We start from the raw sequence: 15,378 nt of genomic DNA on the forward strand, positions 1-15,378 counted from the left end.
TAAACGCTAGTAAAACCAAATGCATGCTTTTCAACTGTTCGCTGCCTGCACCCGCACGCCCGACTAGCATCACCACCCTGGATGGTTCCGACCTAGAATATGTGGACATCTATAAGTACCTAGGTGTCTGGCTAGACTGTAAACTCTCCTTCCAGACTCATATCAAACATCTCCAATCTAAAATCAAATCTAGAGTCAGCTTTCTATTCCGCAACAAAGCCTCCTTCACTCATGCCAAACTTACCCTAGTAAAACTGACTATCCTACCGATCCTCGACTTCGGCGATGTCATCTACAAAATAGCTTCCAACACTCTACTCAGCAAACTGGATGCAGTTTATCACAGTGCCATCCGTTTTGTTACTAAAGCACCTTATACCACCCACCACTGCGACCTGTATGCTCTAGTCAGCTGGCCCTCGCTACATATTCGTCGCCAGACCCACTGGCTCATATTCGTCGCCAGACCCACTGGCTCCAGGTCATCTACAAGTCCATGCTAGGTAAAGCTCCGCCTTATCTCAGTTCACTGGTCATGATGGCAACACCCACCCGTAGGACGCGCTCCAGCAGGTGTATCTCACTGATCATCCCTAAAGCCAACACCTCATTTGGCCACCTTTCGTTCCAGTTCTCTGCTGCCTGTGACTGGAACGAATTGCAAAAATCGCTGAAGTTGGAGACTTTTATCTCCCTCACCAACTTCAAACATCTGCTATCTGAGCAGCTAACCGATCGCTGCAGCTGTACATAGTCTATCGGTAAATAGCCCACCCAATTTTACCTACCTCATCCCCACACTGTTTATATTTATTTACTTTTCTGCTCTTTTGCACACCAATATCTCTACCTGTACATGACCATCTGATCATTTATCACTCCAGTGTTAATCTGCAAAATTGTAATTATTCGCCTACCTCCTCATGCCTTTTGCACACAATGTATACAGACTCTCTTTTTTTCTACTGTGTTATTGACTTGTTGATTGTTTACTCCATGTGTAACTCTGTGTTGTCTGTTCACACTGCTATGCTTTATCTTGGCCAGGTCGCAGTTGCAAATGAGAACTTGTTCTCAACTAGCCTACCTGGTTAAATAAAGGTGAAATAAAAATAAAATAAATAAATTCACTGTCAACAAGAAATGTCGTTTGAATTTGTAAACTTAACTCCAGTAACGTCCTCATACCTCCACCCAAATAGTCTCCTAGCCCCACCCAAATAGAATTGAACGATCAGTTATCGATTCTGTTGAGTTGACAGACTGCATTCTACAGGCCTACGCCTGAAATCAAATACATGACGTTCGTTATTAGTGATACATACAGTATATACAAACGTCGAATATGAAAGCAGTCAAATGGCGAGGTGACTCCAATTCCTGAAATTACCCGGCCGTGGGGGTTAAAGTGGCGACGTTATGATTGACTACCCTGGTTTCGCACCCTCCCTCTCCTGAATCCCTCCCTCACTCGTTGCTCCCCAGCATCTGTAGCAGCTTGTCGGCACCGCGCGCTTTTATTACTTCCACTTCCCACTTTCTCTCTTCTTCTGCCTCCTTCTGTCGTCCGTGTCCTGATAGATTGAGGATTCATTTTCTGCAATCCTTAACAATGAACGCCCAATTTTTCTTCATTTTTTCATGTTCGTTCTTTTTTCCCCATTTGTCGGGTGAGTAGTGTATAGTTTACCTTGATATGAGCCCTCTACTTGTTGCTTTAAGTGCAATCATACTGTATTCAATTCAAGTAATATCAGATACCGAACATAATGATGGCCAATAATGACAATGATAAAACGGAGTATTTGTTGCATGGATAGCCCATACTTGGAACGCCTATAAAGGTCACAATTAATATAAATTAAATATTATATTTTAGTTATTGGCTTATTGTTTTTTTTACATTTGTTGGCGTGGATGTCATTGATTAAGAAGAAGACATTTTAAATATCTGATTTGTGTGGTTTCCTGATGTTTTTAGTGAACCTCAAAATCAGGAGAACTGACATTTTGTTCGTTATGGGCTATATCCTAATACTTTCAGCAAAGACGTCAACGTTATAAACCATTCCCATATTTGTCGCACCTATTTTATTTTATTTTAAACGGTACGTGCCATTCATTATATATAAACCATTGATAAATGGTTGTACATTTATTTATTTTATTGAAAAGCAAAGCATGTTGCTGACATTTGATGTAAATCTACGGTCACTCAGATGTGTGATATCTTTGATTCCAAGGTAACCTACTGTCTGAGTCGTTTGCATTAGGCTACTGTATGAAATCTGACCTTCAAAGAAAATAATGCCACTCTCCCTGCTTGGCAATCTAAGCTGGGAAAAAACTGTCTAACTGAAAACGAATAAACTAACCAACCTTTTGAATCATCTCAGGGACGAAAATATAATATATAGTTAGAAAATAGGGGCAATTGAGGGATTGTCATTGGCTAAGGAGAACACCAAATAAGGCCAAAATAATTAGTCACTCAGGATCAGTCTACTCTACAACATGAATACTGAAAGATGACTTGTCCACTCCATCACCATAGGCTACAACAGGTGCTTTAAGTTTTACTGATGCTGTCTATGTCTAACCCTCCACCCCCACCTCTCTTATTCAGGAGGCTCCTGCTCTGAGGCAGAACACAGGTTGTTCTCAGTGATATTCTCCAGCTACAATCAGTACATCCGCCCAGTGGAGAATGTGTCTGAACCAGTTATCGTGCAGTTTGAGGTGTCCATGTCCCAGCTGGTCAAAGTGGTGAGTGTTTGTGTGAGCGTGTGTGTGTGTGTGTGTGTGTGTGTGTGTGTGTGTGTGTGTGTGTGTGTGTGTGTGTGTGTGCGTGCTCGCGTGTGTGTGTGTGCGCGTGCGTGTGTGTGGGTGAGAGAGAGAGAGAGAGAGATGTTGACTGCGTCCTCAGTGCCTCTGCTGTGCTGTATGTCTCCCTGGGGTTTGAGAGTTCCACTCTCGGCCAGTGGAGTGTATATATCACACAGTACAGTCTGTGAAAGGCCAGGCTCTGACAGGGAGAAACAATTCATTCCATAAATAACGTATTGAGCACAGAGCCTCTGTGCATTCTCTTAAATTAATATGCATTGATTCAGGGTGATGAAAGCCCATGTTGAGAGCAGCTGTATGGGAGGATGCAGGGGTCAAACTCAACTATATGTGAATGGTCTCATATGAGGGACCAATGTGAAGAGTTGTTCATGGTTTGGGTGCTATCCAGGACACCTGAGATGTGTCCTGCTGTAAATGAGACTCTCTGGGGCCAGTGGGTGATATCAGCCTGAGCCTGGACCCAACGGAGCCTGTCACAGCGAATGGCTGCGTGGGTGTGTGGTTGGCCAAGAGAAGATGGGAAATGTCAGCTCTTCCCTCACTCCTCCCATCTCTGAGTAGGCAGCCCCTTTCACTCAATCACTGCCACTTCGAATGAGTGCTCCAGGTTTTAATGCCTGTTTTTGGCCGGGCGCACTGTGAGGAGATTGGACGAGGAGAGCGGCAGCTGTTTCGCCAGCCTCAAACTGCCCCAGAGTGGATTACTTTAATTACACAAAAAAGGGGAGGGAGGAAGGGCGTCATTCACAAATAAACAGATGTATTATTCTAGCACAATACTGTCTGGACCCTTATGTAACAGGGATCTTGATGTGCTGGGTATTGCCACATAAAATTACTCAGGAACTTACTCCCTGTGTATACTTTATAACATAGAAGAACAACACATTTGGGCCACTTTGTGCTACATCAGGCCATATACAACTAGCAGTGGAATAACCTGTGTGATTAGTGTAACAGATAGAAGCTACAAGATACAAGTCTTGTCAAGATCTGTGTTTATTATGGTTCCACATTGTGAGCAAGTTCATGTTAAATATGGAATAAAACACGACCACAACGAGTCGATTTCATTTCAGTAAATATCCTCTGTAGAGCTTTCCTTTGGAGGAACTGGGCTCCAAGCCAGAACCTCTCTTTACTGAACATGACACAGAGATAAGAGTATTTCTCATATTTCCCTGACCTCAGCCCATTTAACAGCACAGAAGAACTTCCTGTTTTGATGGATTACCATTATTTCCTCCCCACGCCTCACACCCCTCTACAACTGGGATACTTCAGTCTACTTACAGCTTGGACTATTAGCTTATTTAAAACGCCCATTCTTCCAGGTGGCTCAGACATAATCTCTCATTTAAATAATATACAGTCACTGGTTCCACAGTCTGCCTGGAGGGACATACAGGGCTGGCCTAGTTTCTGCAACCCCAGAACCACCTGTACTGTATCGACCTGCAGCAGTCTTCCTCATCTTAGAGCCAACACCTGGAGTGTCTCTTGGGAGCTCATCAGGACACATGAATGGTTAATGTTATGAGCTGGGTTCTGTCTGTCTGTTTGTCCGTCGGTCTGTTGGTCTGTCTGTCTGTCTGGGAAAATCTAAATTGTTTTTGTTCACCTCCTCTCCTCCGTCCTCAAAGGTAATTGAGAGGGTAATTGGAAACATGGAAACAAATGCGCTTGTATGAAATGAGACTCTCCTTCTCCACTCAGGCAAATAACGTTTATAGGGGAGGAATCTCTAAATACATGTGTAAAGTGGTCAAAACTGATTAAGCTGGTTGTAGAAAACATTTTATAGATAAGAAGATACTTTTCTCCTTGTAAAAAAACAGCAGATGATTCAAAGGGTGTGTCACAGATTCTAAAACACTTCCACACTAGCCACCGAAAGGTATCCTCTGTGAGAGGAGGATATAGAGGAGTGGAGGACACTTCTCCGTTCGCCTACTAACCTATTGACACTCTCCTCAACCACTCAACCATTTATCGGTTTCTTGGTCATGGACGAGAGGAGGACAGAGGAGTTGAGGAAAGGACAGACTTTTGCCCAATTGAGAATCTCCCTCTCTCTCCTTCTTTCTCTATTTTTTTTCTTTTTCCATACCCCCCTCTTCCCTTCCACCTGAGCTGAGACAGTGTCAGGCCCTAACTAGCACATCCTGAGAGACAGCCTGGAGCCTGAGGGCCTAGAGGTTGAAGCCATCATATAGTCAATGGCATGCCTCTGGGCTGGAGGACTCAGGTGTTCCTCTCCTCTCAGTATAGTGTCCTCCTCCCTGTGTAACTCCAGCCAGGGTTAGACCCAGGACAGAACGCTCTGTTCACCCTGCCATCCTGTATGGAAGATGATTTCTCCTGACAGTGTGCCCCCTTTCTAACTCCGAAATATTCCTACAGTTCATGAACCCCTGCATTTTGCCTCTGGTCAACTTGTCCTTCTGAGAGTAAATTCTTCTTTTCTGTTTCTCAGGATGAAGTTAACCAGATTATGGAGACAAACCTGTGGCTGAGACATGTAAGTACAATCTTCATCCATCTCCTACTGTATGTGTATATTAATTACTGTTTAAACAAATCACTCCACTACATCTACCTGACCTACTGGGCTCTCGAGTGGCTCAGCGGTCTAAGGCACTGCATCTCAGTGCTAGAGGCATCACTACAGACCATGGTCTGAATCAAGGCTGTATCACAACCGGCTGTGATTGGGAGTCCCATAGGGAGGTGCACAATTGTCCCAGTGTCGTCCAGGTTAGGGTTTGGCCGGGGTAGGCCATCATTGTAAATAATAATTTGTTCTTAACTGACTTGCCCAGTTAAATAAAGGTTTAAAAAAAATAGATATAATAATAATTAAATAAACTATCATACATGATTCCTGGAGGCCATAATGATTTCTTGCATTATTCATCAGGAAAATACTTTTAACCCTCCGGATATTAACCTTATGATAAAGGTTTATGAGCCATAGATTTACCCTGCCATGACTGGGTTACATTTCTATCCAGAGATGATATCCAGAGATGATATCCAGAGATGATATCCAGAGATGATATCCAGAGATGATATCCAGAGATGATATCCAGAGATAATATCCAGAGATGATATCCAGAGATAATATCCAGAGATAATATCTAGAGATAATATCTAGAGATAATATCCAGAGATGATATCCAGAGATAATATCCAGAGATGATATGGGTTACATTTCTACCCAGAGAAGATGTACCATGACTGGGTTACATTTCTACCCAGAGAAGATGTGACATGACTGGGTTACATTTCTACCCAGAGAAGATGTGACATGACTGGTTTACATTTCTACTCAGAGATGATGTACCATGACTGGGTTACATTTCTACCCAGAGAAGATGTGACATGACTGGGTTACATTTCTACTCAGAGATGATGTACCATGACTGGGTTACATTTCTACCCAGAGATGATGTGACATGACTGGGTTACATTTCTACTCAGAGATGATGTGCCATGACTGGGTTACATTTATACCCAGAGATGATGTGCCATGACTGGGTTACATTTCTACCCAGAGATGATGTGCCATGACTGGGTTACATTTCTACCCAGAGACAATGTGCCATGACTGGGTTACATTTCTACCCAGAGATGATGTGCCATGACTGGGTTACATTTCTACCCAGAGATGATGTGCCATGACTGGGTTACATTTCTACCCAGAGATGATGTGACATGACTGGGTTACATTTCTACTCAGAGATGATGTACCATGACTGGGTTACATTTCTACCCAGAGATGATGTGCCATGACTGGGTTACATTTCTACCCAGAGATGATGTGACATGACTGGGTTACATTTCTACCCAGAGATGATGTACCATGACTGGGTTACATTTCTACCCAGAGATGATGTACCATGACTGGGTTACATTTCTACCCAGAGATGATGTACCATGACTGGGTTACATTTCTACCCAGAGATGATGTGACATGACTGGGTTACATTTCTACTCAGAGATGATGTGACATGACTGGGTTACATTTCTACTCAGAGATGATGTGACATGACTGGGTTACATTTCTACTCAGAGATGATGTGACATGACTGGGTTACATTTCTACCCAGAGATGATGTACCATGACTGGGTTACATTTCTACTCAGAGATGATGTGACATGACTGGGTTACATTTCTACTCAGAGATGATGTACCATGACTGGGTTACATTTCTACCCAGAGATGATGTGACATGACTGGGTTACATTTCTACTCAGAGATGATGTGACATGACTGGGTTACATTTCTACTCAGAGATGATGTGACACGACTGGGTTACATTTCTATCCAGAGGAAAGGCACAGTATATGATCACATGGTGTGGTGCTACAGAGAATACAAGGGACTGTACTGTTGCATGGTTTGCTGGTTTTGTCACATGGTTTGTGCTGCTGATATTGTCGTGATACACGCTGGGATGAGCTCATTCTGAGGGAAATGAACCGGAGCTAGTTTCCAGATCCATATTAATCTGAACCACATATCCACATCTGTGTTTAACATTCATCTTATACATGACCATCTGTTTGTCAACATACCTAGTATAAGGGACCGTGTGTATATGGTAACAACTCAGTCACAGTCAATACAGCCGAGCCAGTCACAAGAGGGTTGTGAAGAACCACTTAATCGAAAAACGTGGCCATCCTTAATTGAATGGTTAATTAGATAAAATAGTAGCTGTGGACCTGGAGGTCATGGATCAGGTCTCAGGGGAGACACAACCTCTCTTCTGTAGGACTGTGTCACTTATATACTCTCCCTCTTAGGTCAAAGGAAAGCCATAACTGTTTCGTCTAATTAACCATTCAATTAACGGATGGCCACACTTTTCGATTAAGTGGTTCTTCACAACCCTCTTGTGACTGGCTCGGCTGTATTGACTGTGACTGAGTTGTTACCATATACACACGGTCCTTTATACTAGGTATGTTGACAAACAGATGGTCATGTATAAGATGAATGAGGGTTAAACACAGATGTGGATATGTGGTTCAAAAAAGGTGGCCATCCGTTAATTGTCAATGGATCAAACATATAGAATGTAGAATTTGAAATGTGTGTGGCTTTTATAAAATACTATTATCTAATGATATGAGACAACCTATTACCTCTTCAGATCTGGAATGACTACAAACTGAGGTGGGATCCCAAAAACTTTGGAGGAGTGGAGTTCATTCGAGTGCCTTCTAGCAGGATATGGAAGCCAGATATCGTGCTGTACAATAAGTGAGTTAAACAAGAGTTACGTCTACACAACAATATTGATCCATGCAATTGCATTAATAATATGTGCCGTGCATAACTGAGTTCAAGGATTTCTTCGATGACGTTGAAATGACAGAGTAGATGATCCAAAACCAGGACATGACACTAATTTCTTATATTACACCATCATATACTGTAGATCATTTATGTAGTTACTAAATATTCTTAATGGCGTGCATGTAAAGTCTATTAGACAGTGTTATCAAATGATGGAGCCTCAGGGCTTCTTTCTGATGAATTTAGCTGAGTGACAATAGTCTGTTGTTTATATTACATCCTTCCAGTGTAATCTTCAACGATTCATCCACCCTCCTCCATCCCTGTTGTCTCTCTCTCTCTCTCTCCCGCTCTTTATCTCTCTCCCTCTCCCCCCCACTGTTTCTTTCTCTCTTTCTTTCGCTGTCTCCTCCCCCCTCCCCTCTCTCTCTGCGCCACAGTGCAGTGGGAGATTTCCAGGTGGACGATAAGACCAAGGCCCTGCTTCGCTACAATGGGGATGTGACCTGGATCCCTCCGGCCATCTTCAAGAGCTCCTGCAAGATTGACGTTACCTACTTCCCCTTCGACTACCAGAACTGCACCATGAAGTTTGGCTCTTGGACGTATGACAAGGCCAAGATAGACCTGGTTCTGATTGGCTCCACCATCAACCTCCATGACTTCTGGGAGAGTGGCGAGTGGACGATTATCAACGCCCCGGGTTACAAACATGACATCAAGTACAACTGCTGTGAGGAGATCTACACAGACATCACCTACTCCCTGTACATCAGACGGCTGCCTCTCTTCTATACCATCAACATGATCATCCCTTGTCTGCTCATCTCCTTTCTCACTGTGCTGGTCTTCTACTTGCCTTCTGACTGTGGGGAGAAGATCACCCTCTGTATCTCCGTCCTCCTCTCCCTCACTGTGTTCCTCCTGGTCATCACCGAAACCATCCCTTCTACGTCGCTGGTCATCCCCCTCATCGGGGAGTACCTCCTCTTCACCATGATCTTCGTCACCCTCTCCATTGTCATCACCGTGTTCGTGCTGAACGTGCACTACCGCACGCCCAAGACCCACACCATGCCGTGCTGGGTGCGCAGTGTCTTCCTGGGGCTTCTACCCAGGGTCATGTTCATGACCCGGCCGGAGAGGGACCCTGAGAGGCTGCCTGGGGGGGTGGTTCAGCAGCTGATGCCCCAAGCCTCACGGCCCTGTGTGGTCTACACCACAGGAACCATGCAGGGGCAGCAGAAGCCCCAGGCCCTGGTCTCCACCGTGGCTGCCAGTGTGCTCCCAAGCCTGGCCCAGCGACAGCGCCTCTTCATCAGCACGGAGCTCACCAACCTCAATAACCTTAGCCTTGGTGGGGATGGTGGTGGTGACTCGGTTAATGCGGGCTCCAGCTTCCTGTGTCGCGAGGGCCGCTGCAACTGCTGCTGGCGTCAGAGGTCCACCAAGCTGCCTACTGAGACGGGAGGAGGGGGTGGAGGGGTGGGGAGCATCGGGACCCACAGTGGAGGAGGGTCTGCTGGGATTGGGGGGGTTTGTGGAGGCGGTGGAAGCTCCTGCTCCAGCTCAGAGTCTCTGGATGGCAGGCTGAAGACTCTGTCCCCTCACTTCTCACCGGAGGTCAGGGAGGCCATGGAAAGTGTCAAGTATATCGCCGAAAACATGAGAATACAGAACGAAGCCAAGGAGGTAAGTCGAGACGAATCACATGTGTATCATTCGCAATAGCTAAGAAAATATTCAAGGTCTATATCTACCATTTAGTGTCTCTGACAACTGTCTTTCAGGTCCAGGATGACTGGAAGTACGTTGCCATGGTGATCGACAGGATATTCCTGTGGTTGTTCATCTTGGTGTGTATCCTGGGGACCGCTGGGCTCTTTATCCAGCCCCTCCTATTGTTCAATATGTGACCCACTCATACACACAGCAATTACACAGTGACTGAGTGTTTTAAATCATACATGCACAGTCATTTTGTGTATCACCCAGTGATGCTGACCAAAGAAGCTGAGACGAACCAATACTGTGAACGGAAGGGAACCAGATTATGGAGGAAGGCAAGCTGATGCCAGCTGTTCCATGTCACTTCTCAGTATGTAGATACGTTTCTTATTGCTAAAGTGTGGTGTAGTAGTGATCACTTAGCTCCTGAGGACCAGACTCTGAAACCATGGCAACGTATAACTCCCGTACTGCTGCCTACCCATTCCCTTTTTTGTTTGCTTTGTGTTAATGACTTCATCATAGTGTCACTTGATTATGCCTGGCACAAAGAACCACACTATCGTCAACAAAAGGACCGTGACTAAAGGAACATCTATTGGACCAAAGGATCCCAAACATGTACATAGCAATGACTGCTTAAAGGGGGCTTTCCAAAAGTACATAACAAGTATCTCAAGTCAATTTCACACCTTATTGAAGTCATATCATGTTTTCAAATGTTGAATATCACCGAGTCATTTTGATATTGTTTATTTGTGAAATATGAATGTATTCCTAAAAACACATGCTGTATGTTCTTATTTACTACAACTATACAGCACCATTTCAATCTGATTCTAATGCTCAATAAGGTTTCAATGAACCACGGTGTCATATAATATACAGATAAGCTATTCATAGAAATCACAAACTGTTGAACATTAAAAGGCTATGATGCAGGATGGGTAACGTTATTACACCATATGGGTGAATGTGGAAAAACTATGAAAGCAACCTGAAATGATTTTCATTGTGCTGTGAGGGGTGACACCATGTGGTTATTATCTGCTACTACAAGTGACCACAATATGATCCAGAGGTCACTTACCATATGTTTGCAATCAAAGACACAAGATTTTGTATCTTCATTTTCAGTTTTTTTTATTTGTGCTGGAGAAGCACACACAACTTTGAAAACAGCTCTTTAAAGGCTCTTTCAACAGAAACGTCTGTCTGCAATGATCCCATGGTCATAGGATGAAGTGACTTCTGCAGTGGACTGAACACATGCTAACCTACCTGTAAACTCATTGCATTCCCAAATCGATATTTCTCTCCCTTATGAAAATTGAGTTTGGAGGTCCAGCTGGCAGGCAGGATGTAGATGCGATTATCAGTAGCAACAAGACCATGTAGAGGTTGGGTATAACCCTGTTACATCCTCCCTGCCTCTCTGCCTCCTAGCCTGGCCTCCCATCCCTGCCTCTCTAGCTCCCTGCCTGCCTCCCCTCTCTGCCCTGGGCCCCCTTCTGCTTTATTGGACCACAATCAATATGGAGACCTGGTGATGAAGTACATCATTAGTCTGGGGCCTGGGCTACGGTCTTCATCTCACCATCCTACCGCTATGCCAAAGAGCATTTCTCCTGCTTTAACTTGACACTACTTATACTCTCTGTTAATAAGGAGGATGTGGTTGAGATCTCGTTATGTTGTACCATCATTCAAAAAACAGTTGGGTGTACAAGAGGAGGAAATGCACAATTATGAGTTATAGATATCTATGGCCTGTGGTATCTATGATAGAGAGTGAAACATTTTAAATAGGATTTTTGGGGAGCATTTCAATCCCACATTTGGGCAGACGAGGAATCTCTGGATGTTGTTTCTGTGGCTGTATGTTGTAGTCAGTAAACTGTAATCAGGTTGTCACTGAATCGTAACTGGATGTTAGCCAGGAAGCACAGTCACATACCGTTGTACTCTATCCCTTCTGATAACATTCCCCCTGCTGATTGATTGAATTAAAGCTCACTCAGTGCTCATTTCAGTGAACTAGTTTGAGGGGGAGATCTGTAACAGACCGTACTAAAGCCTGAAGGTTGTGGGGAGGCTGAGGGGATGAGTGCATTTATAGAACAGCGATGGTTCCATGACCACACTTGTGTGATGAGCATCCTTGTCTGAGACCTGAAGAGTTGCATTGCATGCAGGTATACATGCATGCGTTCTGTCCCTGTCGGTCACACTTAAGAATTGTCCCAGTGTTTTTTAGTCAGCATGAAATCATTTAGCATATTTTCATTTGAGAGGAAAGCAAGTTGAGATCATTGATTCCGTGCACCTGTTGTTCTTTTTAGTTACACATGGTCAATGTTAAATAATACCCATCATCCTCCAGGTCTATGGTGCAAACATATCCTGTAGCTGCGACAGTCCTACAAATACAGGAAATGACGTCATTCGTATTCACTCTTCTTAGTTAACATGTCTCAACTAAAAGAATCCCTGTCTAGTTTCAGGTCCATACCACAAATACACAAGGTAGAAAGAGCCAACCAACAAGTGTTTCAACAAGACTTGAACACAATGATCATGTTCATCCTCATCCTGTGTGAGTATATTTATGAAAATGAACCTGATATTTATTTAGTTTTAATTGAATTCAAATGTATTTCACATTTTGCTATTTAAATTGGTCTATGTTGTGTCTTTTGAATGTGTTTTCTCCTCTTAAGGTGCCTTGTCAAGAGAGGCCATGGTCCAAACCACAGGCAGGTCAAAGTCCATTAATTATTGAAGATGATTGAACTCTCTTTTAGATAATTACAATATGACACTCTACACATAAACGGTTTACATGTTGCAGATATTTTATGAGCCAAATACTTTTTATTTTCTGAAATATTAGCCAAGAAGATTTTTCCAGCAAAGATCTATTGGACTTCTACAGGAACAATAATGGAGGGAAGTGACCTTGTGGTAAAATGTAGTACACATGGGCGCAAGGAAGACAAAGTGGCATATGTTTACTTGTGCATTAACGGGGTTGCAGTGGAACAGAAGAGAGTTATACAAGAAGACACCTCTTTCACCATGAAAAGTGTTACTGGCCAACAGAGTGGCAATTACAGCTGTGTGTTCTCTAAAACCCAATATCCACTCTCTGAAGTGCAGGGAAAAGGAGATAATTCCCTTTCCATCCAGGTGATGGGTAAGGATATTTTTACTGTCTGGATATGTTATTGCTCTTAGACATTATTTGACACACATTGAGTGGACAAAACATTAGAAGTTGCACAACCTTTTGCCCTCAGAACATCCTAAATTCGTTGGGGCATGGACTCTACAAGGTTTCGAAAGCGTTCCACAGGGATGCTGGTCCATGTTGACTCCAATGCTTCCCACAGTTGTGTCAGGTTGGCTGGATGTTCTTTGGGTGGTGGACCATTCTTGATACACAAACTGTTGAGTGTGAAAAACCCCAGCAGTGTTGCAGTTCTTGACACACTCAGACTGGTGTGCCTGGCACCTACAGCCATACCCCTTTCAAAGGCACTTACATATTTTGTCTTGCCTATTCACCCTCTGAATGGGACACATACACAATCCATGTCTCAATTGTCTCAAGGCTTAAAAATCCTTATTTAACCTGTCTCCACCCCTTCATCTACACTGATTGAAATGGATTAACAAGTGATATCAACAAGGGATCATAGCTTTCACCTGGATTCACCTGGTCAGTCTATGTCATGGAAAGAGCAGGTGTCCTTAATGTTTTGTACACTCAGTGTATATGGATATACTATCCTTTTCAATGTTGTTGATACATGTATATTTCAATGTGACTGCAATATTTTATACCTTACATGATTCCTGTCTCTTCCTGCTGATACAGACCGTATACTCCCTGCAGACATATCACTTGCAGGCTCAAGAACTGTGAGAAAGGGAGATGGTGTGGAGTTTAAGTGTACAATCTCAGGCCCAAGTTTTCAAACAAAAAATATCAGTGACTTAGTTCACGCTTACCTCTGCAAGTATGGCTCTGTTGTTCAGATCCAGGTGTTTGACGTAAAGAGCACGGAGGCAACTTTTACGATTAAAAGTTTTAATAAGAATGACGCAGGTAACTACAGTTGTGTGATTGATCTGCAATCAAAAACCCTCAAAGATGAAGACAGAACATTATATGGAAATAATGCAGTATTTCTACAGGTTAATGGTAAGAATGTATGGTGTTTCTCTAAATACTTCTATATTTAAATAATATCGTCACTTCATAGGTAACTAGTTTTGTTATTAAACGATCATTGTTGATGGTTCATGGTTGCAGTACGTTGTTACTATAGAAGTGAGATGTTTAACAACATACCTGTTTTGCTTTCCAGTGTCCTGGAGTCACTTAATCACACTCGTGTTCTGCGTCTGTTTTCTTCTGGTCTTATCACTGATAGTGGGCATATGGTGGCTGTTCATTAAACAAGGTCAGGCCATTTAACATGGACATTACTCTGGATATACAGGTCTAATTCATATAGAATAATGTTGATCAAACTAATACATTCCGTATCTGGATTGAATGCACTATCTGGAGCCGTTCCAATATCATTGTTATGATAGTTAGCTTGAGTTTAACCAATAATGTTACATTTCTTTCATGACAGGAGCGTTACAATGTTATTGTGGAAGGTAAGCGTATAGTTTTCATTACATGTTCATAGCTAGTTTGTTTAGCATGATGATGTATAATGATTGAACGGTTCACATGTATATTTCCTCCAGAACACCACAAAAGGAGGAGAACGATGTGCCAATGACAGGGGAGGGTGCCGGTATGTTTTTTAAGCTTTCCAAAATAACTATTGTTCTATTAATTAACATTTATTTCACATTCTGAGATATTTCTTTGTCTTAGACGGAACGTCAAACGTGGAGGAAGAATCCAGGTAGGAAAATCATGTACATTTGACATTTTACTTAATTATATCAAAATGATTTATTTGTATCTATTTGTATTAGTTTCTTTGAATATACATGTCACAGACTACATTCTGTATTTCTACTGCAATGAAGCAATGGAGAAACACAAAGGTGTTACAAAAACAATAATGTAAAGTGTGCTGCTTCTATATAAAAGGTGTATATGAATTAGATTCATATTTAATGTAATATGACAATCTAACAACAACAACCAATGTATAATAATCTGTATCTTGTTTATTTCTCAGTGATGAATTTGCCTGTGACAGTGAGGCCAGTAAGATAACCTTTATTTGTTTGTTTGGATAATGGTTAGCTGCATTAATTATGCTTTAAATTAAATGTGTGTTTTAAAATACTGATGCTGATACTAAGTAATTCATCATTCATTTAGTTTCAGTGCCTTGCTTTAAAACATTTCTTATTTTAAAATATATTTTGAATCTTATCCCCCAAACAGGTGGGGAGGAGTACCAGAATCTGGGTGAGAAATGTTTAGATAATATGATGCTGCACAAACATGTACT

At 42.6% G+C, this 15,378-nt stretch overlaps 1 protein-coding gene across 1 annotated transcript; it reads left to right on the forward strand.

Moving 5' to 3' along the window:
• The first annotated feature begins 1,487 nt into the window (after positions 1-1,487).
• On the forward strand, positions 1,488-14,093 carry LOC110526344 (neuronal acetylcholine receptor subunit alpha-3). The gene is made up of 8 exons (XM_021607230.2): positions 1,488-1,670; positions 2,627-2,766; positions 5,327-5,371; positions 8,013-8,122; positions 8,599-9,850; positions 9,949-12,482; positions 12,607-13,082; positions 13,767-14,093. The coding sequence occupies exons 1-6, from the start codon at positions 1,613-1,615 to the stop codon at positions 10,072-10,074; spliced, it is 1,731 nt and encodes a 576-aa protein (XP_021462905.1). The 5' UTR covers positions 1,488-1,612; the 3' UTR covers positions 10,075-12,482; positions 12,607-13,082; positions 13,767-14,093.
• Positions 14,094-15,378: the final 1,285 nt, after the last annotated feature.

The sequence above is a fragment of the Oncorhynchus mykiss genome, chromosome 6, assembly GCF_013265735.2.
Source record: "Oncorhynchus mykiss isolate Arlee chromosome 6, USDA_OmykA_1.1, whole genome shotgun sequence".
Classification (NCBI taxonomy): Eukaryota; Metazoa; Chordata; class Actinopteri; order Salmoniformes; family Salmonidae; genus Oncorhynchus; species Oncorhynchus mykiss.